This window comes from Tupaia chinensis, unplaced genomic scaffold (assembly GCF_000334495.1).
Source record: "Tupaia chinensis unplaced genomic scaffold, TupChi_1.0 Scaffold147351_1, whole genome shotgun sequence".
Taxonomy (NCBI): domain Eukaryota; kingdom Metazoa; phylum Chordata; class Mammalia; order Scandentia; family Tupaiidae; genus Tupaia; species Tupaia belangeri.
Window position 1 is genome coordinate 638314 of NW_006207202.1, and position 25067 is coordinate 663380.

At 42.1% G+C, this 25067-nt stretch overlaps 1 protein-coding gene and 1 pseudogene across 1 annotated transcript in view; one reads left to right on the plus strand and one right to left on the minus strand.

The window, feature by feature from the left end:
- SDHAF2 (succinate dehydrogenase complex assembly factor 2) overlaps positions 1-24517 on the plus strand; it is a 27108-nt gene extending 2591 nt beyond the window's left edge. Inside the window, exons 3-5 of the mRNA XM_027768745.1 lie at positions 8850-9073; positions 9160-9269; positions 23749-24517. Coding sequence (XP_027624546.1) covers positions 8850-9073; positions 9160-9269; positions 23749-23879 — 465 coding nt within the window. The 3' untranslated portion in view covers positions 23880-24517. The remainder of the gene's footprint in view (positions 1-8849; positions 9074-9159; positions 9270-23748) is intronic.
- LOC102496432 (charged multivesicular body protein 1b-2-like) lies at positions 19220-21445 on the minus strand (annotated as a pseudogene).
- Positions 24518-25067: the final 550 nt, after the last annotated feature.

Sequence of the window (25067 nt, forward strand, 5' to 3'; positions counted from 1 at the left end):
TGCTCCTCCATTCTCCTCTCAGGATCTTGGGCACACATGCACATGTGCCCGGCGTGGGTTTTAAGCCACTGGGTCCAGGACACGAACCGCGGTCTTCTATGTGGGAGTCCAGCCACATAGCCATTACACTAACTGTTGGTTCCCTGTATTGCAGCATTTTGACTGCAACCTATCACATGAAGTCAAGTGTGGAATTTTTCACTGTGGCATCATGCCAGTGCTCAAAAAAATTCAGATTTTAGGGACCAGCAGTTAACGTAATGGCTATGTTACTGGACTCCCATGTATTTGACCATGATTCAAGTCCCCGACCAGGTGGCTTAAACTCACGCCAGGCCCAAGTGCGTGTGTGCCCAAGATCCTGAGAGGAGAATGGAGGAGAAGCGATTGTGGCATGGCCATCTCCCCTGGGGGGTGATTTCTCGCTTTCTGTCTTTCTGGAGAGCGCATGCACCTTATAGCAAAAACCTCCTGAAGGAAAAATAATTTAGATTTTCAGGTTTTGTATTAGGGATGCTCACTCAATCTGAAATGGGATCCTATTTATTTAAAAATTAATCCTGCCCATGTATATCTTTTGTTGGGAGGCTATTCCATTTACATCTAAAGTAATTAGTGATAGCAAAGGACTTTTGCTATAGTTTTCCATCTTGTAGCTTTTGCGACCCTCTTTTCTTCTCTTACTGGCATCATTTGTATTTTGTTGGTTTTTGTTTTTTTTTTTTAATGAATGCTTTGATTTCTCATTTTCTTTTATATGTGGGAATTTATGTTTACCATGGGGTTACGTAAAATAGTTTATATAGTTACACCTATTTTAAACTGGTAACAACTTAATTTCTTTCTTTCTTTCTTTCTTTCTTTTTTTTTTTTTAAGCTTTCTTTTATTTTCGTTACTTATTTTAATGTGACCATAGAGGAACAGAGAGAGAAAGTGAGAAATCAAGCCTCTAGGTCTGGGACTCGAACCGCAATCTGCCATGTGGGATTCCAGCGCCCTCAACCACCATACTACCTGCTGGCACCGGTAACAACTTAATTGCAGAAATAAGTGTTTTTTTATTCCCCCTTTTATATTACTGATATCCCAAATTAAACCTTTGTGTATGATGTATCCATTCACAAATATTTGTAGATACAACTTTTTACCTTCAAATAGTTTACTCAAGTATGTATCATGAAAAAAAAAATGCATGGATTTTACATTTTCTTGTATCAATATAAGCCCATATTATTTCCATTTTTCCATGTACTCTTTGAGATACCCTTTCAATAGTCATTTTTAACTTTTTTTTTTTTTTTTTTTTTTTAATTTGCCAGAGGGTGAGGCCAGACCAGAGGGACAAAGTACCCCACAGTGGAAACGGTCATGCCATAATCACTTCTTCACCAGAATCACTTCACTGTTCCTGCTTTCCTTTCTGGGTTTTGGGCATGCGTGCACATGCTCCCAGTGTGTTTTTCAAGCTGCCAGGTGTGGAATTTGAACCATGCAGCTAGCCATGTGGATCCAGTCACCACAACTACCGTGCCACAGGCTAGCTTGTGATTTTTTTTTTAATATAGTTTATTTTAATTTTATTTATTCACTCATTTGTTTTAATTTGACCAGAGACACACACACACAGAGAGAGAGAGAGAGAGAGAAAGTGGGAAAGCAAGCCACCAGGTGTGGGACTCAAACCATGGTGCACCATTTGAGAGTGTCCAGTGCCTTAACCACCACGCCACCTGCTAGTCCCGATTTTTTTTTTAATTATTTTATTCAATTTCATTTATTCATTCATTCATTTATTTTAATTAGACCAGAGAAACACAGAAAGAGAGAGAGAGGAAAGTGAGAAAGCAAGCCACCAGGTCCGGGACTCGAACCGTGGTCGGCCATGTGGGAGTGTCCAGCGCCTTAACCACCACGCTACTTGCCGGTCCCCCCGATTTTTTCTTAAATATGCTTCTGTCTTTTAATTTCTGTGCCTGGATTAAAAGTGATCTACATGGAGACCAGCAGGTGGTGTGGTGGTTAAGGTGCTGGACACTCCCACATGGCCAACCACTGTTTGAGTCCCAGATCTGGTGACTTGCTTTCTGACTTTCCCTCTTCTCTCTCTCTCTCTCTGTCTCTTCCTGGTCAAATGAAAATAAATAAAACTGAATAAATAATTCTTTTAGAAAAAGTGATTTACATACCACTTTTACAGTATTCTATATTTGTTTATATATTTACCTTTACTGTTGAGCTTTATATGTTCACATGCTTTCTGTGTAACTATCTAGTGTACTTTAATTTCTACTGAAGGGCTCCCATTATAATTTTTGTAAAGCAGCTCTCATGGTGATGAACTTTCTAACTTTTGTGTATCTGGAAAAGTCTTTATTTGGCTTACATTTAAGAGGTTTATGCTGTAAGGCACGTGCACTCGCTGGAGAAATAGAGACAGAAAGCAAGAACTCACCCTCCCCACAGGGTGGATGACCATGCCTCAATCCCTTCTCCTCCTCCTCCATTCTCCTCTTGGGATTTTGGGCATGCACCCACACGTGCCTGGCGTGAGTTTTACGCTACAAGGTCTGGGAGTTGAACCACGATCGACTACGTGGGAGTCCAGCGGCATAACTATTACACCATCTGCTGGTCCCAAACCCTTCTTATAATATTAAGGGGGCTCCTTTGTATGAGATACATTGCTTTTTTCTTGCTGCTTTCAAAAGTCTGTCTTGGACTTTCAACAATTTCACTTTGGAAAAAAGATAGTTATCTTCAACAAGGCTATAAATATGAACCAGAGAAGCATAAAACATATTTTAACTGCATGAGAGTACTAGTACTTGCCAGAGAGAGGTGGGGACAAATAGCACCTTCTCCATCTCACCATTTTGCCAGCATTTTGTGCATGTTTGTATGTGTTTTTTTTTTTTTTTTTTTGAGATGTTTGCTATAGGGCGTGTGCGCTTGCCAGACAGACAGAGAGAGAGACAGAGAGACAGAAAGCAGGAAATCACCCCCCAGGGGGGATGGCCACGCCGCAATCCCTTCTCCTCCATTCTCCTCTTGGGATCTTGGGCACGTACGCACACGCTCCTGGCTTGAGTTTATGCCACCGGGTCCGGGACTCGAACCACGGTCGACTACGTGGGAGTCCAGCAACATAGCCATTATGCTAACTGCTGGTCCCTGTATGTTTGTTTTTAACAGGTAATAATTTATTAAAATAGTTGACTTAGGCATCTGCAATGGTGACTTCAACCTCAACTCCTGGTTCAATACTAATGGAAGTAATCTGTTTAACAATCTCAGAAGGACTGTGCAAATCAGTGAGTCGCTTTTGGATTCTCATCTGGAGATGATCCCATGTCTTAGAACCGTCACCACAAGGTGTTTTTCTTGTAGTGATTCTCAAAGTCTTGGTAGACATCTGAACTGGTCCTTTCACCTTGAGATCCTTTTCCTTTGCACGTCTGATTACGTCTACATACATTTTCCAGGGACTTCATGTTGTGGCTGGTTAAAGTCATTCCAGTTTGGTGAATGGCCACCTCTGGCTCCACGGGTGATTTTCCAGTATCTTTAAAAGCCATGGCTGCAGTGTGACTTCCTGACAGATTTGTTCTTCAGCGAGAGCAAGCACTGGTGAGTCGGGAGCAGAGTAGGCTACCCGAGCTCCATACCACCTGCATCTGCTTCTTCTGCCTTTGGTATAGTTTTCAAGCCTCCAAAGCCTGAGTTTGAACCAGAGTGGCCATGTGGGATCTGGCTCCTTTATTAGACTGCAATACCAGTCCCCAATTTTTTATATTACAGAGCTATTCATGCAAAGACAATTCAGATATATTCTAGTATAAATGTCTAGTGTCAGTTTCTTCTGCGTGGCTCATAACCAGTGTCACACAGTTCCTTAAGACTCATGGGTCCATGCGATATCTAATAATGTTTTATTGAAGAATGCTTGGGGTTTTTTTGTTGTTGTTTTGTTTTGTTTTGTTTTTGCTATAGAGTACATGTGCTCACCAGAAAGAGAGAGAAACAGAAAGTGAGAAATCACCCCCTAGGGGGAATGGGCATATTGCAATCCCTTCTCCTTCATTCTCCTCTTGGGATCTTGGGCACACACACACATGCACCCAGAGTGAGTTTAAACTACCTGGTCCGGGACTCAAACTGCAGTCAACCTAGAAATCCAGCGACATAGCTATTATGCCAACTGCTGGTCCCAGAATGCTGTTTTAATACTAACGGGAGAAAACAATGAGTGAAATTTGTCCAGAATAATAAGAGATCCCAATTATTAGAACAGTTTACTTTTTAAAAAAATTTTATTGGAAGAACTTCAGTAACATAGCCTGGGGAAATAAAGTGCTGAAAAAAAATTTTTTTATTTATTCATTCATTTATTTTTAATTTGACAGAGTGAGAGAGAGAGAGAGAGAAAGAGGGGAAGTGAGAAAGCAAACTACCAGGTCCAGGACTTCAACCATAATCAGCCATGTGGTAATGACCAGCACCTTAACCACCATGCCATCTGCTGGTTCCCAGAACAGTTTCTTTTTATTGATGATATTGGCCCTTCCCCATCCTCTTTCATTCTATAGAAATTGCTCAACTATTGTTATTTTAGTACAGAAAATAGGATTTCTACCTTCTGTAACCATCAAGTCTGCTATAGGGCTTGTTAAAAAATGCATTTGCCAAGACCAGCAGATGGCATTATGGCTAATGTTATGTTATGTTATGGATTCCCATGTAGTCAACCGTAGTTCAAGTCCTGGACCCAGTGGCTTAAACTCACACCGGTCACGTGCATGTGTGTGTATCCAGGATCCCAAGAGGAGAATGGAGGAGAAGAGATTGCAGTGTGGCCTTCCTCCCTTTGGGGTGATTTCTCGCTTTTTATCTCTCTGTCTCTCTCTGTCTTTCTGGCGAGTGCACACGCCCTATAGCAAAAACCTCTCCAAAAAAAAAAAAATGCATTTGTGAGGCCAGCAGGTGGTATGGAGGTTGAGGAGGCTGGATCCCACATGGCTGACTACAGTTTGAGTCCTGGACTCTGTGGTTTGAGAATCAGACTGGCTATTGTGTACATGTGTGCCCAAAATCCCAATGGGAGAATGAAGAAGTGATTGCAGCATGGCCATCTCTCCTGGGAATGATTTTTTACTTTCTTTCTCTGTCTGTCTCTCTTTCTCTCTCTTATGAGCACACACACACCACCCTGCAACAAAAACTAAAAAACAAAAACCAAACAAAACCCTTGCCAAGGCCTAATCCTAGAAATTCTTATTCAGTGTGTTTAGTCTAGGGCTTGGGAATCTGAATTTTTATTATATATTGTATTCGTTTGCTAGAGCGACCATCACAAAATACTATAGACTTGATGACTTAAATAACAGAAATTTGTTTTCTCATAGTTCTTGAGACTAGATGTCTGAGATCAAAGTGTCGGCAAGTTTAGTTTCTCCTGAAGCTCTCTTCTTGGCTCGTAGATAACCACCTTTTCACCGTGTATGCATATGGACTTTCTCTGGGCATGCAGTTGCCTGATACCTCTTCTCTGACTATTTTTTTTTAATCTTTTTTTGACTTTTGAAAATTTAGTTATGGTGAATCTTGGTGTGGACTTAATTGAATTCATGCTAGCTAGGATCTGTTAGGCATCTTGAATATGTATGTTCATTTCTTTCCCCAAGTTTTGTAGTTTTTGGCCATTATTTTTTCAAATAAGCTTTCTGCTCCTTTCTCCTTTAGGACTCCCATAATGTATATATTGGCCTACTTGATAGTGTCCCGTAAGTTTCTTGGGCTTTCTTCCCTCTTTTTCCTTTTTTTCTTTTATTCCACTGATTAATTTCAGATAACCTTTCCTTGAGTTTGCCAGTTGTTTCTTTTGCTCATGTCTGCTTTTGAACCCTTCTAGTGAATTTTGGAGTTCATTTATTGTATTCTTCAGTTTTAGAGTTTCTGTGTGGTTGAATATATTTATTTATTTAATATTTTTATTGTTGATAATCTCATTTTATTTATCTTTTTTTTTTTTTTTTTGGAGAGGTTTTTGCTGTAGAGTGCATGTGCTTGCCAGAGAGACAGAGAGAGACAGAGAGACAGAAAGCAAGAAATCACCCCCCTAGGGGATGGCCACACTGCAATCCCTTCTCCTCCATTCTCCTCTTAAGCCATCCCGCACATGCACCCAGCGTGAGTTTAAGCCATCGGGTCCGGGATGCGAACCGTGGTCTACTACCTGGGAGTCCAGCGACATAGCCATTACGCTAACTGCTGGTCCCTTGTTCATCATTTTCTGAGCCTTTGAATTCTTTTTTGGGCAATTCATATACTTTTTTTTTTTTTAAGAATTATTTTATTTAACTGTATTTATTTATTTATTTTAATTTGTCCAGAGAGGGACAGAGTTGGGGTGGGGGCAGATGAGAAAGGAAGCTGCCAGGTCCGGGACTTGAACCGTAGTCAGCCATATGGGAGTCCAGCACCCTTAACTACCACACCACCCGCTGGCCCCATATACTTCTATTTCTTTAGAGTTAGTTTTTCATTCTTTTGATTGTGTCATGTTTCCTGGTTTATTCATACGCCTTCCAATTTTGTACTGGGATCTTTGCATTTGAAAACCCTAACTCTTGCCCAGTCTTTGTGAACTGGCTTCTCAACAGTTGACTATGACCAGTCAGCATGATAAGAGATTCTGAGGGCCTCTTATCCTTTTTTCAGGATGTTATCTTCTTTGGACTTGTGGGTATAAATTACAAAATAAGGGATTTCCCTGTGTCTTTTTCAAGAGCTCCTATTCTCTTGCTCCCTCTGGTGTTTGTATATGGTACTGCAATTTCTCTAGAGCTGCCAGGAGTCTCTCAGCTCTCTTATTCTCAGTATCTCCCAGAGTTTTGGAGTGTGCTTACTATTGGCCCAAGTTGGTAGGACAGAAACTAGTCCTTTAGGTAGCTTCCCAAAAAATCATTACATTGGACACACACATTTACTTTGTTCCCTTCCCCTATCCCCGAAGAGAACTGAGCTGTCTTGGCCTGTACTGTCTCAAGGGTGCTCTGGATCAATGGCAAGCCATGTTCCTCTCTTTTGTTCCCAGTTTTCCCCAGGCATCTAGAATATTCTAGGTTGTTTGAGTGCTCAGAGACAAGATAAACAAACTGGTCTCATGCACAGCCCTCCAAAAAATGGGAACATTGGAGGCTCACTCCATCTCCTTCCCTTCCTAGGGAGAAACTGGGATGTGGGGGCTCTCTCCTGCTCATTCTGCACTGAGTCAGGAGGGCTATGAAAACTGAGTGCTTGCTGGTCTACTCTGTCACCTTTGTTCTCTGCTGCCCCCAACTTGGTACCCTTTCCTATCACCCCTTAGATAGGGCCATCTCCCGGAAAGTCTGAACATTGGACATACGTCTCAGTCATCTCCTTCCCTAGGTAGAAGCTGAGAGCATTCTGAATGTCCCACGCTGAGCTGGGATGGAGAGTGAATGCTGTTGGCTTCAGTTTAGCGCGTTCCTACTCACTGGGAGTGCAAGAAACGCCTAACGTAGACAACTTGTCTGTGTATTGTTAAGTCAGTGTTTCTGTTAGGGGAAGGAGGCCTGAGGCTTCCTATTTTATCATCTTGCTGATGTTACTACCTTTACGCTGTATCTTGTTTTTTTCTAACATTTTTTTCTTCACTCATGATAGAGCACATGTGCCTGCCTCTGAAAACCAGAGGCAGGGAGGGAGAGATGAGTACCTTCCACAGGTCTGGTTACACTGTGACGATGGCCTTGCTCTCCTCTGCCAGCCTGTGGGATCCACGTGTGCCTGGCATGTTTCAGGCTGAATAAAAAGACAATGTATTTTTTCCCCATTAATTTAATTTAATTTAATTTAATTTTAGTTTTTAGAGGTTTTTGCCTTTGAGTGTGTGTGGTCACTGGAAAGAGAGAGAGAGAGAGAGAGACAGAGATAAAGTGAGAAATCTCTCCTCGGAGGGATGGCCATGCCTCAATCCCTTTTCCATTCTCCTCCTGGGATCTTGGGCATGCACACACCTGTGCCCAGCATGAGTTTCAAGCCACTGGGTCTGGGACTCGAAACACAGTCAGCCTTGTGGGAGTGCAGCAATATAACCACTTTGCCATCTGCTGGTCCCTTTCATTAACTTTTTTTCTGAGAGATTTTTTTTCTACAGGGTGTGTGTGCTCACCTGAGAGACAGAAAGTGAGAAATCAACTCCCGGGGGATGGCCATGCTGCAATCTCTTCTCCATTCTCTTCTCAGGGTTTTGGGTACACAAACGCACCTGGAGTGAGTTTTAAGCTGCTGAGTTCAAGACTCGAACCACAATTGACTGCGCGAGGGTCCAGCGAAGTAACTATTACATGATCTGATGGTCCCTCGTGAACTTTTTTAAGCCCCCTCATATTTGGATGATCTTGGGTAAATTTTTTTTTTGAGAGAGAGATTTTTACTATAGGGTGCATGCACTCACCAGAGAGACAGTGAGAAATCACCCCCCATGGGGGATGGCCATGCTGCAATCCCTTCGCTGTTCTCCTCTCGTTATTTTGGGCGTGCACGCACATGGGCCCGACGTGAGTTTTAAGTCACGGGATTTGGGACTTGAACCGTGGTTGACTATGTGGGAGTCCAGCAACGTAACCATTACGCCATATGCTGGTCTCTTGGGCAAATTATTTTACCTCTCCAAGCATTAGTCTTCTCAGCTGTAAGTTGGGACAGATTCAGCGTAACTTCTTAATGATTAAATGAGAGCCAGAGTCTTAGCATCTAGTAAGCATTGGGTAAATGACAGTGGTTGTCATCACCATTAAATATGTTTGTGGTTTATTTCTCTCAGTTGCTTGCTCCCTCAAGGCACAGCCTGTTGTCTCCATTGCTCAGTGTCACATCAGGCAGATGTTTCTACAGAGGTGACAGCCCGGCAGATTCCCAAAAGGACATGATTGAAATCCCTTTGCCTCCGTGGCAGGAGAGAACAGATGAATCTATAGAAACCAAAAGAGCTCGCCTGCTCTATGAGAGCAGAAAGAGGGGGATGTTGGAAAACTGCATTCTTCTCAGGTAGGGGAACTAGAGTCTTGGTCTTACTTCTCATTGTTTAAGGTCAGCCTTTTCAGCCTCTTTTTCTTTTTTTACTTCATTTCTAGCCTCTTTGCTAAAGAATATCTGCACCGCATGACAGAGAAGCAGCTAAACCTCTATGATCGCCTGATTAATGAGCCTAGTAATGACTGGGATATTTACTACTGGGCCACAGGTACTGTGAGAAATAGCATAATGTGGAAATAGGCTGATGTGAGTCTAGAATTGTATCTCAGACTTTTTTTTTCTTTAATTCTTGTAGTAGATGTTCAACCCAAATGCTGTTCAAATTTTTCTGAAGTGTGCAAAATTTTTATCCGTTAAGATTGTTTGTAAAAAAGAAATTTAGGGGACCAGCAGATGGTGCAGTGATTACATTGTTGGACTCCCACATGGTCAACTGTGGTTCAAGTCCCAGACACAGTGGCTTGAAAATCACACTGGGTGCATGTGGAGGAGAAGAGATTACAATGCAGCCATACCTCCTGGGGGGGAGGGGTGGAGGCGGTAATTGATTTCTTACTTTCTTCTCACTGTCTCTGCCCCTCTCTCTCTCTGGTGAACTCATGTGCCCTACTGCAGAAATGTCTTACAAAAAAATGGAATTTAGAGGAAAGGTGTGGGAAGGCCATCGTATCTAACTATATAAGTAGGATTAGCTTTGGCTGTGAGAAAAAAAAAAAGGTGGCTTAAACTCTTAGAACTCTTTCTTATCACACAAATCCAGAGATGAGTACTCCAGAGTTAGAAGAGTGCTTTGAGAAGCCTCGAGTCCAGATTCCTCCTGAGTTGTGGCTGCTGCTGCTTCAGGATGGCTGCCAAAGCTCTGTCGATGTCAAGTCTGTTTTAGTAAGGGGAAAAAGCACGTAGAAAAGCATATCCCCTTTTTATGGCTCCTTCTCAGGAAATTATACATGATCCTTTCACTTACTTTACATTGGCCACAGCTAAGTTGCCGGACTATACCTCGCCATAACAAAGAATTAAAATATAGTATATTCCGTGTGTCCATCTAAACTGAGGATTCTATTCATGTGCCTTTACTCACTATTTATATCAGAAAATAGAAGCCATTCTATAGGTTTCAAATATAAAAGGTGACAGTAAAGGTGACCCTTGAACAACATGGATTTGAACTGTACAGGTCTACTTACGTGTGGACTTTTTCAATAAATATTGGAAAGTGTAGTATTGTAAATGAACCTGTCTTCCTTACAATTTTCTTGATAACATTTTCTTTAGCTTTATGTGAAATGCATCATATGATACATGTAACTTAAAAAATATGTGTTAACTACTGTTTATATTTTCAATAAAGTTTATAGTCAATAGGCTAATAGTAGTTAAGTTTCGGGGGAAGTTTATTTTTTAAGAATTACTTAGTTTTATTTATTATTATTATTTTTTAATTTGCTCTAGGGTACGTGCACTCACCAGAGAGAGAGAAAGTGAGAAAACAGGCCGTCAGATCTGGAACTTGAACTGTGTGGTCAACCACGTGGTTGTCCAATGCCTTAGCCACTGTGCCCCTTACTGGCCCTAGGGAGTTTTTATTTTAATTGCCAGAGGGCAAGTGCACGCAATAGCATGAGAGACAAACAGAAAAAGCACCCCCAATGGGGTGTGATCATGATGAAGTCCTTTGCCCACTACCTCCCATTCCCATAAGACAATTGGGCATCTACTCATAAGCTCCAAGCACGTTTTCCTTTTATTCTTTTTTTTTTTCAGAGAGCTTTTTTCTGTAGGGCACATGTGCTTGCTATAGGGCACCTGCACTCGTCAGAGAGACAGAAACTGAGAAATCACCCCCGAAGGGGGATGGTCACACCGCAGTACCTTCTCCTCCATTCTCTTGGAATTCTGGGCACGCATACACATGGAGCCTGGCACAGGTTTTTAAGCTACTGGGTCCAGGATTCGAATCACAGTTGACTACATGGGAGTCTAGCAACGTAACCATTATGCCACCTGCTGGTTTCACTCCCAGCATGATTTTAAAGCCTCAAGGCCAGGATTTGAACTGTGCTCGGCCATGTGGGATTTAGATCCCTATGCATAGCACTCAACTGCTACATCACAGAGCAGCCCAGGGAATCAGTTCTTTGATTGTACAGGGGGTGATTCCTTGTCCTCCGTTGTGTTTAGTGGTCAGTTATACAGAATCTGGAGGCTTATGCAATTGTTATTCAGCCACGAAGACTGAAAATTTCATTGTCTGGCCCTTTACAGACCAAGTTTGCTTCTCAGTATGATTCAAGATTCATCCATGTTGTCATTTGTATCAATATTTGTTCATTTCTGTTGGTGAATGATAGTTCATTGTGTGGATATTCCACAGTTAGTTTATTCCTTGACCGGTTGAAGGACATTAGAGTTGTCTACAGTTTTAGGTGATAATAAATAAAGCTGCTGGAAATTTTTTTAAAAGAATTATTTATTTAATTTTATTTATTCATTCATTTATTTTTAATTTGACTACAGAGAGCCACAGAGAGAGGGGGAAAGTGAGAAAGCAAGCCACCAGATCCGGGACTTGAACTGCGATCCGCTATGTGGGAATGTCCAGTGCCTTAACCACCACGCCACTTGCTGCTCCCCGCTAGTGGGAACTTTTACATGTAGATTTTGTGAACATAGGTTTTAATTTTTCTTGGGTAGATGCCCAGGAAGATTGCTGGGTTCTCTGGTCATAATTCAGTTGCTAACAAAAATACCTGAGACTGGGTGATACCTAAAGAATTAGAGGTTTATTGACTCAGGTGTTCTGGTGACCAGACTGTAACCTACAGAAATAGAGAAGAGTGGGCTCAGACAGAGAGAGCTAAGCTGTGGGCACCTCTCTCTTTTATCATAACCTACGCTAGTGAGAAAGAATCCCTTCTCATGAGAGCTTGAACTCACTGGATCATCGTTCATCTAGTCATGAGTGTTGTCTCTACGATCTGATCGCTGTACAATAGACCTCACCTAGACTCTGTCGTCCAGTCACTGCTCACTAGGCCTCACCTCTCCAACTGTCACACTGGGAACCCAATTCAAAAACAAGCCTTTAGGGAATAAAGCATTATCCTGACCATAGCAGTAAGTGTATATTTAACCTTGTAAAAAATGTTAATGTGAATGAGCAGGTAATAAATATTTAGGCAGGGCCAGCAGGTGGTGCGGTTGTTAAGACGCTGGACACTCCCACATGACTGACCATGGTTTGAGTCCTGGACCTCATGGCTTGCTTTCTCACTTTCTCTCTCTCTCTATCTCTGTATCTCTCTGGTCAAATTAAAAAATAAATGAATGAGTAAATAATTAAATAATTCTTTTTTTAAAAACTTTTATAAATAAATAAATACTTAAGCACTTCCTGTGGTCTCTGTCATAATTATAGTGGTTGCCCCTTACCTGTGGGGTCTAGTTCCAAGACTCAGGGGATACCTGAAGCCAGAAGCCAGAGATAGTCATGAGCCTTATGTGTACTGTGGTTTTTCCTATACACACATACTATGTGAAGTTTAACTTATAACTTAAGTAGAGTAAGATATTAGCAACAATACCTTTTGGTGGGGAGAAGTGGTTTTTTTCCTATAGGGCACCTGCACTCACCAGAAAGACAGAGACAGCGAGAAATCACCCCTCAAGGAGATGGCCATGCCACAATCCCTTCTTCATTCTCCTCTTGGGATCTTGGGCACGCAGGCACACGCGCCCAGCGTGAGTTCTAAGCCACTGGGTCCGGGACGCGAACCGCGGTCGACTACGTGGGGGTTCAGCGACATAGCCATTATGCTAACTGCTGATTCCCAAGCAACAGTAACTGTTAATACACTAGAACTATTTTATTTAATTAATTTACTTATTTTTAAAATAATTATTTATTTTATTTTTTATTTATTCATTCTTTTCTTTTTTTTTTTTTTAAATTTGACCAGAGAGAGACAGAGGGGGAGGGGGAGGGGGAGAGGGAAAGGAAGTGAGAAAGCAAGCCACCAGATTCAGGACTCAAACCCCCCTTGGCCATGTGGGAGTGTCCAGCGCCTTAACCACCACGCCACCTGCTGGTCCCCTCACTAGAACTATTTTAACAATATACTGTAATCAAAGTTATGTGAATGTGGTTCTCAGAAATATCTTATTGTACCGCACTCAACTGTTTTTGGACTGTGGTTGCGAACAAGTAACTACAGTGAAACCACAGAAAGTGAAACAGCGTGGAAGAGACTACAGCACTCAACTCTGTCTTTGTGTATGAAAGCCTCCATAGACAACAGGTGAGCGAATGAGTATGACTGTGCTCCACTAAAACTTTATTTATGGACACAGAAATGTGGATATTCATATAATAGTCACATGTCATGAAATAGACTTTCGATTTTTCCCCCCAACCATTTAAAAATCATCTTTAGCTCATAGGCCATGCAAACACAGGCAACAGGCCATAGTTCGCAGGCATCTGTGCTAAGTAAAGGAGGCTGGGCTCGGACTGCATATTGTGTCACTCCATTTATATGACATTTTGGAAAAGGCAAAACGATAGGGACAGAAAAAAGGTCAGCGATTGCCAGGGACTCGGTAAGAAAGGGTGAGTTGATTTTCTGTATCTTTACCAGCACTTGTCATTCTCAGGGTTTTATTAGTTTTTGTTTTTAGTGCTTCTAAGTGTGCAGTGGTAAATAATTAGGGTTTTTGTTTTTTAATTGCCAGAGGGTGTATTTGCTTGCTAGGAGGAATATGCACTTACCAGAGAGAATGAGAGAGAGAGAGAGAGAGAGAGCACTCTGCAATCGGGTGGTCACACCACAGTCCCTTCTCCATTTTTCCATCCTGTTGGGCTTTGGGGCATACACACATGCCCAGAGTGTTTTTCAAGCCACCTGCCAGAAAGAGAGACAGAGACTGAGAGAAGGGAAGGAAGGTGAGAATTCATTCCCAAAGGGGGCATGGCCACTCCTCAATCCCTTCTCTGTTTTCCTCCTGGGATCTTGGGCACATATGCACATGTACCTGGCATGATTTTCAAGCCTCCATGTCTGGGATTCAAATTATGGTCAGCCATGTGGGAATCCAGTGACATAACCGTTATGTCATCTGCTGGCCCCCATCACTGTAGTTTTAGTCGGCATGTCCCTAATTGACATGGAGGATTTTTTAAATTTTGCATTTGTGTATCATTATCTTCAAATGTCCTCTCACCCCAGTCCTCTTTTTTTTTTTAAGAATTATTTTATTTATTCATTTGTATATTTTACTTTGATCAAAGAGAGACACACACACATAGAGAGAAAGAAAGTGAGAAAGCAAACCGTCAGGTCCAGAACTCGAATTGTGATCAGCCATTATGGGAGTGTCCAGCGCCTTAACTACTATGCCACCTGCTGGTCTCAGTCCTTATTCTTTTAAGTTGAGTTGTTTGTTTTTCTATAACTATGTTTCTGGTGTTCTTAATTTATCTTAGATACAAGTCATTTATCAGACAGGTGTCTTACAAGTTTTCCTCCCATGACCATGGCTTGTCTTTTTTCATTTTCTTAACATTGTCAAAGATCAGTTGTTAATGTTGGTACATAATTCACATAATTTGCTCTTGTTACTGTATCTAAGAACTCTGCCAGATCCAAAGTTAAAAAGGTTTTTCTCATTTTTTTCTAGGAATTTTATAGTTTTTAAATCAAGTGGTCAATTTCTCTCTTTTTTATTCCCCCTGCAGGTTTTTGTCTTAGGGCATGTGCTCTTGCCACTGGAGAAGAGAGACAGAGACAGGGAGAGAGAAAATGAGAAATCATCCTCCAGGGGGATGGCCACACTCTTCTCTATTCTCTTCCTAGGGTCTTGGGCACGCACGCACACGCACCCAGTGTGATTTTCAAGTCACTAGATCCAGGACTTGAACTGCGTTCGGCCATGTGGGAGTCTAGCAACATAACTGCTATGCCATCTGCTGGCCCAAAATGGTCAATTTCTACTTGGGTTTTGGGTAGTAGTGTCTTAAATCAATAGATCCATTTGGGGGAGAGTCTTTCAGAATCTTCCACTCTGAACACAATGCATCTCTTCATTTGCTTAGGTGATCTTTGATTTCTTCGTTAGTGTGTTATCCATTATTGCTACTAAATTATCTCCAGACTTAGTGGCTTAAAGGAACCTGTGTGTTTATATTACAGTTTCTATGGGTAAAGAATCCAGGTCTGGCTTAGCTGGTTCCTCTGCTTCATAGTCTGTCCTGTTGCTATAGTCAAGGTGTCAGCCTTGTCTGGGGGCTCATCTGGAGACTCAACTAGAGACAGATCTGATTCAGAGAAATAGGCGGAGGGAGGAAGCACCCCCACCCCCAGTGGGTCATGGTCATGGTGCAATCCCTTCTCCTTCATGTATCCATCCTGTTGGGATTTGGGGTTCTTATGTACACACAACTGGTGTGTTTTTCAAGCCACCAAGGCTGGGATTCAAACCATGCAGTTAGCCATGTGGGGTCTGGCTGCCTTAACCCACAAGACCATAGGCTATCCTGAATAGTAACTTCATATACTGTGACCTTGCTAAAGTCACGTAGTTCTAGAAGGTTTTTGTAGATTCTTTGGCACTTTCTGTGTGTTGTGTCATCTGTGATTAGAGATGGTTTTCTACTTCTTTTACAAATCTGTATGTTTTTTTCTTAGGAAAATATTTTGCTTTTAGTTTACCATAGGGTACGTGTGCTTGCAAGGCAGAGGGAGAGGAAGAGTGGCCAGGACTTCCCTCATAATGTTGAAGAGCAGTGGTGGGAGCAGGTATCCTTGCTTTACTCCCAGGAATTGGGGGGAAACTTAGTCTTTCACCATTAAGTATGATGGTGGCTGCAGGGTAGTTATACACATCTTTTATCGGATTGAGAAAATTACCTTCTGCTTTTAGTATACTGATATTTTATAATGAATATATGTCGAATTTTATAAGTACTTAATTGTTCTTCAAAGTTTCCAACTTATCTTCACCTCAAGAGAGAAAGAGACAGAGTACACCCCTAACAGGGGTAGACTGGTCTCAGCCAGCCCTGGATCATGGGTACACATGCACTCGGTGCGTTCAGGGAGGTTACCAGATGCAAATCTCACCATGTGGAGCAGCTGCACAGAGCACTATGCCTTCCCACTGTGCCATGTCCAGCTTTTATATTTTGTCTCAATAGAAGAGCAATTCCATAACATGGTGCCTGGGCTTTGTCATGAGGCTTTACTTGTCACTGGAATCTTAAGCGTCTTATGGGTGGGAAGAAAGGTCGGAGATGAGCAGCACAGTGCCAGGCTCCCTGCCCCTAGACAGGCCAGTGAGGCTGGTCCCTTTGTTCTTTGCACACCATGACCTTGTTGCCTGATGCTTAAATCTGGTTCTTCAGGTTCATGTCAGTCCCATGTGCCTCTAATATCCTTCCAATGAATTCTGTTTAGCTTGAGGTAACTAGAATTATTTGTGTCTGTCACTTAAAATCAAGAACTGTAGCTGATAAAAATAGAGCTTTTGTCTCAGGAAATTTATAGATAAGAGGGGAAAACAACAGTATCTAGAAAATAACAAAATGCCAAACACAAAACAAAGTAATACAGCCAAGATTGTGCAGGTCAGCAAACTTTTTTTTTTGAGAGGTTTTTGCTATAGGGCGCGTGCACTCGCCAGACAGAGAGAGACATAGACAGAAAGTGAGAAATCACCCTCCAGGGGGAATGGCCACGCCGCAGTCCCTTCTCCATTCTCCTCTCGGGATCTTGGGCACACACGCACACACATCCGGCGTGAGTTTTAAGCCACCGCGTCTGGGACGCGAACCGCAGTTGACTATGTGGGAGTTCAGCGACATAGCCATAACGCTAACTGCTGGTCCCAGCAAACTTTTTTCAAAGGAAACCAGATGGTGAATATTTTAGTTTGATGGCCATATAGTCAATCACACCTACTCAACTCCACAGTCATGACACAAAAGCAGCCACAGTTAATGGGCAAATAGATGAGAGCAACTGCTCCAATGAGATTTCACAAATGCAGGTCCTTGGCATGGCTGCAGGGAAGGCTATAGTGGGGAAAATGGTGGACTGGAAGCTGGGAGAGGAGAAACTTGAAAAGCCACAGTAAGCTGGAGCCACTGGAGGACCTGAAGAAGCAGCAGAAAAACCTGTGAAAGCTAAGAATGTTTCTTCTAGTAACAGACAGGAAAGTTCCAGTCATGGCACTGAGAAATGATCAGCTGAAGAAGCCAGGAATCTCCTAACAAAGCTTGTAAAGATCTCCAAGTTTGAATTTGTCTTAGGTAGTCAGTCCGCAAAGAAAGCATTAGTCATATCTATCAAACTTGGATCAAGTGAGCCTAAAGAAACTATCCCAACTCTTGTTCCAAAAACCCTTTCAGTAGCCACAGCTGCCTTTTTTTTTTTTTAAGGAGAGATTTTTGCCATGGTGGGGGCACTGAAGAGACAGAGAGAGATAGATATAGTGGGAAATCACCCCACCCCTCAAGGGGGACAGCCACACTGCAGTTTTTTTGGGCACATACATTGGCATGAGTTTCAAGCTGCTTGGTCTAGGACTTGAGCAGTGAACAGTGGCTGTCTACATGGGAATCCAGCACCTTAAACATCACGCTGCCTGCTGGCCCCAGCAGCATCTTTTTTTTTTTTGAAAGAGAGAGAGAGAGATTTTTTGCTATAGGACATGTGCGGTTGCCTGGAGAGAGAAAAACACGAGAAATCACTCCCCAGAGGGAATGGCCATGCTTCAATCCCTTCTCCATTCTCCTTTTGGGATCTTGGGCACCCACACACATGTGCCCGATGTGAGTTATAAGCTGCCGGGTTCAGGCCTCAAACAGTGGTCAACTACATGGGAGTCCAGCAATGAAACCATTACACCATCTGCTGGGCACCCCAGCAGCGTCTCTTAATGAAGGTGAAGATAGTGGGCCAGAGGAAATGCCTCCAGAAGCAAAGATGAAGAATATAGGAAGGAATACACCAATATCACCTAGACCAAACCCCTTCAGTAAAGGAAAGAATGGGTTTTCTGATAACAAGAAGCTATGGGAACAAAATATAAAGTCTCACCTTGCAAATGTGCATGACTAAGACAGATAAATAATGTGTTATTGAGATTTGAGTGTGGGGCGGATATAAAGTTAAAAGGAACAGTTTTCTTTTTATTTATTTATTTATTTTTTGGAGTGGTTTTCACTGTAGGGAGCGTGCACTCACCAGACAGAGAGACAGAGAGACAGAAAGTGAGAAATCACCCCCCAGAGGGGATGGTCACGCCATAATCCCTTCTCCTCCATTCTCTCGGGATCTTGGGCACGCACGCACATGCGCCCAGCGTGAGTTTTAAGCCACCGGGTCCAGGATGTGAACCGCTGTCAAATACATGGGAGTCCAGCGACATAGTCATTACGCTAACTGCTGGTTCCCGGAACAGTTTTCTTTTTTAAAGAATGGTGTAAGACTATCTTTGGAGCACTTTTTTTTTTTTTTTTTTGAGAGATTTTCACTAGAGGGTGCGTGTGCTCACCAGACAGAGACAGACAGAAAGTGAGAAATCACCCCCCAGGGGGGATGGTCACGCCGCCATCCCTTCTCCTCCATTCTCTCGGGATCTTGGGCACGCACGCACATGCGCCCAGCGTGAGTTTTAAGCCACCAGGTCCGGGACGTGAACCTCGGTCGACTGTGGGAGTCCAGTGACATAACCATTACACTAACTGCTGGTTCCCCCACATTTTTTTTAATGTTTCAGAATTTAATTTCAAAGTATGAAAAGTGAAATTTTTCTAGTTGTCTTAATGACACTGATAATCTAGTAAAGAGAAAATTTTAAAATGGACAATTTTCTTTGATTTAATGTTACACAATTTTTCTGGTTATACAGAAAATATCAATGAAACTTTTTTTAAATTATAAGGGCTTAAGAGACTAGCAGTTGGAGTAATGGCTATGTTGCTGGACTCCCATGTAGTCAACCACAGTTTTGAGTCCCGGACCCAATGGCTGAAACTCACACTGGGTATGTGTATGTGCGTGCCCAAGATCCCAAGAGGAGAATGGAGGAGAAGGGATTGCGGTGTGGCCATCCCCCCCGGAGGTGATTTCTCACTTTCTTTCTGTCTTTCTGGCAAGCACATGTGCCCTATAGCAAAAACCTCTCCCCCACAAAAAAAGAAAATGATAAGGGCTTCAAATAATAGTCATTAAATTACTGGGTCAAAATTAGAATAAATTTAAATTTAAATGTTGATGAACACAGATTACAAGTCAACTGCATTTCTGCGTGGATAACAAAAACAAACATAAAACACAAAAAATGGCATTGTCAGTTGTTGGATACCAAATGAGGTGTTTTTTGGCTGAGTAAACACGCTTTCCCTGCTATTATTTTCATGTATCACATGTCACTGCAGAGATTAGAAATTGCTTTGAATTAAAAAAAAAAAATTGTTGTAGACTTTATTCTGCATTAAGTGCTTTACTCTCTAGTACTTCGGTGCTAAATTTTTTATCCATTTCTGAGGAAGATGTTTAATAAAGAAGCTAAATCTAGCTCTGCCAAAGTTATCTAAAAAAAAATATGTTCCTCACACTTTTACACATAGTATATAGAACTATAAAATCTGTCAAGGTAGAAATTTCCTGGAACTTAATGTATTAGAGGCAAAAGAAAACATATACAAATAATGTTTATAATATATGCATTCTGGCATATGTAGTGCTTTTAGTGTTAATTAGAGTACAACATCTATTATACACACATAGAACATTTCAGAAGCAAGTGAAGCAAACAGAAGCACCAGTTCTTTGAATTACACTTGATCACGAAGATGAGCAAGTCTCTGTGATAGTTCATCCTGTTCTGTTGAAGGAACAGATTGTTCATCTTGTTCTATTGAAGCAACACTGTGCCAGCTGATCCTGTTTGACCTTGTAGTAGTACCAGATTGAGATCAAGGCCAGCTTCATCAGCCATTTCTTCAAGCAGCATATCTTCTTAGTTTTGTGGTGTTAGGGCTGTAGTGCTGCTCATTGTGTCTTACATTTGTTGTGTTTGAACATCCATTGTTTCAAATTGGTGTTCAGATTTGTCCATCAAGGCAGAAATCTTTTCAGGTTTCATACGCCTCAGTGTACCATCCATAGATTAACTACACCTGCCATGGACTTTGTTACCTTGCCCATTGTTACTGTAGTTTGAACTCTGGCTGCCACAGCATCAACCCTTGTGCTCATTCTCAAGAAATTGGTTGCTTGGTTTTTCTGGCAGATTCTGTTTTCAGCATGCATTCTTGCAACTTCAGTATTGCCTTTCTGAATGGCGTTCTTAATCTTGGCCCTCTCAGCCTTTTCTTTATTACTTTTTTTTTGGGGGGGGGCATTCCTATTAAGTTCTTTTGCAGCAAACTTCAAGTTAAATGAGTGTTTCTCCATATTCAACATGGTCCCAGACTTTTCTCAAAAGGTGACAGCCTGGGGCAATAGAACAGGTTGAATGGGAGGTTGCACAAAGCCCAATAGTTGTCCTGAACAGTTGGCACACCTGGCTCCTCTATTTGCAGTCCTACTTCCTCTTCATTTTCTTTTTAAGAAAAATTACTAAGTGTACACTTAGTAAATTGTAGGGAGCAGCCCAAATCTGAGCAAACATGGCGACCTTTAGACACATGCAGAAATTCGGTTCTATGGGCAGTCACTTGCAGGGCAATGAGCACTATTTACATGTGAATATGGTAACTGCCTGTGTTTCCGAAACTGCTCTGCAATATTGGGTTAAAGGAAACCACATATGTTAATTGGCCAAAGAAGATTAGAGAAAATGTATATAGGACTACATGGCTCCAGGAGTCTTCTCATCTTTAGCCAATTAATATCTGAAAATTGTATTCCACTTCTCCCCCATTTTCTGCCCTTTAAAGAGGATAAACCTGGAAATTTCTCCGTCTCCATTAGAGAAATCAAGTCCACCCTCCCCACTTTTCTTTGCTTGTATGTTTTTGTGTGTTTTATGTTTATTCTCTAATCCATGGCAGCACCTCCTGCCCCCCACGCCCAGGCATTCATTTGTTTAGCCATGCAGGACACGGCAGTAAATGAGAGAGTGAAATTAGAGGTAGTTTATGTTTTATGTACAGATCTTAAGACATTACTGATTTCATAGTTTCATGTGTTTAGTTTTCAAAGGTTAGAGGTAATAAATCAGAAATAGTACCTTTTTAAGAACTGAATTTTTTTCTAGACAGAATTCTTAATCACATTAAGAGGGAAGCAAAAAGTTATCTATATGAAACTGCAAGCAGTTTGTAACTTTTTTTGGGGGGGAGAGGTTTTTGCTATAGGGTGCATACACTCACCAGAAAGAGAGAGACAGGTAGACAGAAAATGAGAAATCACCCCCTAGGGGGGATGGCCACGCCACAATCCCTTCTCCTCCATTCTCTCGGGATCTTGGGCACGCATGCATACATGCCCGGTGTGAGTTTAAGCCACCAAGTCCAGGACTTGAACCGCAGTCAACTACATGGGAGTCCAGCGACATAGCCATTACGCTAACTGCTGTTCCCAGCAGTTTGTTACTCTTAACTCCCTCATTGCTTAAACTGTCTGGTTCCCAGGAATAGCCTTAAATAGTATTGTTTCGGGAAGAAATATGTCACTATTGACTGAAATTAAATTTAGATAAAATACAGTTTCTTTTCCTTATGGGCATTTGTTTTGTTTCAAGTCATCCTAACTAGGTACTGCATTGCTATCAGTGGATGTATAATAGAAGCTTAGCTCTTTTTTGAAAAAATGAGTACAATTTTATGTAAACTGAATATTTAAAATAGCCCACTTCGCCTTAATGGGTCCTGTCTACCTTCATTAGTCTTCAAGGAGCAACTATTTGCTACCAAAAGTAAATCAGTATTTTGAATGTACTTATCTCGGTTTTGTTTATTAGCTAGTTCCTGAAAGCATTTCCACCAAAACCTAAAGCAAATCATAAGGAAGCTGTTTTTTTCCTTTTTTTTTTTTTTTAAGAATTATTTATTTAGGGACCAGCAGTCGGCATGGCTATGTCGCTGGCACTCCATGTTGCTGACTGTGGTTCAAGTCCCAGGCCCGGTGGCTTAAACTCAAACCTGGCACATGTGCATGTGTGTCCAAGATCCCGTGAGGAGAATGGAGGAGAAGGGATTGTGGCGTGGCCATCCCCACTGGGGGGTGATTTCTCCCTTTCTGTCTCTGTCTTTCTGGTGAGCGCACGTGCCCTGTAGCAAGAACCTCTCCAAAAAAAAAAAAAAAAGAATTACTTATTTAACTTTATTTGTTTTATTATCAATTTGATAAGAGAGAGACAGAGAAGGAGAGTGAGAAGGCAAGCCACCAGGTCCGGGACTCAAGCCATGATCAGCCATGTGGGAGTCTAGTGCCTTAACTACCATTCCATCTGCTCGCCCAAGCTATATCCTTTAAAATCCAGACCACTACCCAAAATTTCCATGTGCATATATTATTTAAGGATTTGGCTGTTTTTTTTTTTTAAAGGTATAAACACCAAAAAGAAAAATTTAACAGTGTATAAAATGAAAACAAGATTCACTTTCTGTAACTTTGTGTAAGTATTTTAAGTAACCATTATGCCATCTGCTAGTCCCCTCCCTGAGCTTTTTAGTAGGTAGTAAATCTAGAGAAGCAACCTATATATAGTCCTAAAAATTTGTTTACTTGCACTTACGTTTAGAATAAGCCCCAAGTAAAATGATGGAAATGTATATAGAACTATTAGTTCTTACATGATTTAATTATATCAGGATACATGAATTTAACTTTTATGTAGGCAAACTGTCCATTTGTATTCATTTTATTGTGTAGTAAAATAACATCCCTCCCCTACACATTCTTTCTTTGACCCAAATGAAACATTAACCTCAGGTCAAGATAAGAGAGAAAGATAACTGAGACGAATGTCTTATATTAAAAGACCAATAAATTTGTTGAACTCAAAACAAAAAGAAAAAGGGAGCAGCAGATGGCATTGCATCCCAGACCCGGTGGCTTGAAACTTATGCTGGGCGCACATATGCATGCGTGCTCAAGAACCCGAGAGGAGGGAACCAACAGTTAGCATAATGGTTATGTCGCTGGACTCCCACATAGTCGACCGCAGTTCACGTCCCAGACCCGGTGGCTTAAAACTCACGCCAGGCGTGTGTGCGCGCGTGCCCATGATCCCAAGAGGAGAATGGATTGTGGTGTGACCATCCCCCCTGGGGGGTGATTTCTCGCTTTCTGTCTCTTTGTCTCTCTCTGGCTGGTGAGCGCACATGCCCTATAGCGGGGAAAAAAAAACCTCTCCAAAAAAAAAGAACCCAAGAGAAAAGGGTATTGCAGTGTGGCCATCCCCCACAGGGGATGATTTCTTGCTTTCTGTCTCTATCTCTCCGGCAAGCACATGTGTGCTATAGCAGAAATCTCTCTTTAAAAAAAAAGACTTTACAAGTGCAGGCTGATGCAGTTCACTAACCCCTGGTAAATGCTGCCATCACATACGTTCGAGGAAGAGTGAAGACAGTCTGTGTCCGTCTGTGGTTCTTGGCCAAGGCCCTCGTTTCAAGATTTAAGATCTGTGTGTTGACTGCCTATGGCATAATTCTTTCTGACACTCTTCTCTTGCAGAAGCAAAACCAGCCCCAGAAATACTTGAAAATGAAGTCATGGCACTGCTGAGAGACTTTGCTAAGAACAAAAACAAAGAGCAGAGACTGCGTGCCCCAGATCTTGAGTACCTCTTCGAGAAGCCACGTTGAGCTCTGCGCCATCGCCTGGACACTAGCTAGCTTAGCTACCTGCTTCTCCTTTTACATTCAGCCTCCTTCCCTCAAACACTGGTCCTGCCTCAACTGCTAGACAAGCCTCTCCCAGGACATCCATGTCAATGTGCAATGTGACTCATTCTGACATTTTTTGTTTGGTTCTGAACCTCAAAAATTGTGTGTGAGTATTGACAGCTCTCAGGGCTGACTGCTTGGTCAGCCTCCTGACTTGGAGGCAGGGCTACCACCAGAGGGCACTGTAGGGGAAGCCATCAGGATAGCTCTTTGCTTCAGCTTCAAGTGTGCTCAAAGAAAAGAGCTAGCCAGCTGCTTGAGCTGTGTGAAAAGCCACCCTCCTCCTCTCCCTCCCCGCCCACCCCCAGGGCCCCAGGGCTTTGTTGAAGTGAAACCTCCCCCTTTCAACCTGGTATGGTCTTTTCTGCCAGGGGAAGCTGATCCAAGCCCCCTGAGCTGAATCCTTCAAAGGCACAGCAGGCAGAATGTGTGGGCATGCCACTTACAGTCAGCATCCTCCTCTTCAGATTTTCTTTAAAATGTGCACTTTGTAAATTGAAAGATAATGTAATATTAAAGAATATTTTAAAAAATAAAAGAAATTCACAATCCGTCAATTGTCAATTATTTTAGTTTTGTCTATTGTATAATCCATAATCACGTTTATAGAGTTTACAAAAAGGTTACAGTCACGCCGCGTTTAATCTCCATGCAGCCCTATAGCAAACTTTCCCCCCTCATTTCCACAGTCATCACTATCTTAGTTGGCTAAATAATAATGCATAACAAATACTGCGATAGAATGAGTTAGCTGGAAGTTTAGCCCTAGGGCTGGGAGAGTTCTGTATTGCTAGTGATGATCTCTGGAGGGGTTTTGCCTTCAGAGTTGTAATCCAGTTGTCAGAAGAGTTAGTCACCCAGACCTGGCCAGGAGCACTTAAAGGTGCTGGCCAGAAGAAGGCAGACCAGAGTGGATGGCAGATGGTGGGTGGTCCCCAGAGCCACACACAGGGTGGAAGTACATGTTTCCAATGCTGCACTACAGGATTCCCGCAGTCTCAGGGGTCTGCCTGCCCTTCAGTGTCCCTGACTAAGAAGGGAAGGAGAGAGAACCGGCCTTTGCTTATGTAATCTCATTAAAGCTTCACACCTATGGACAAGTAGTAT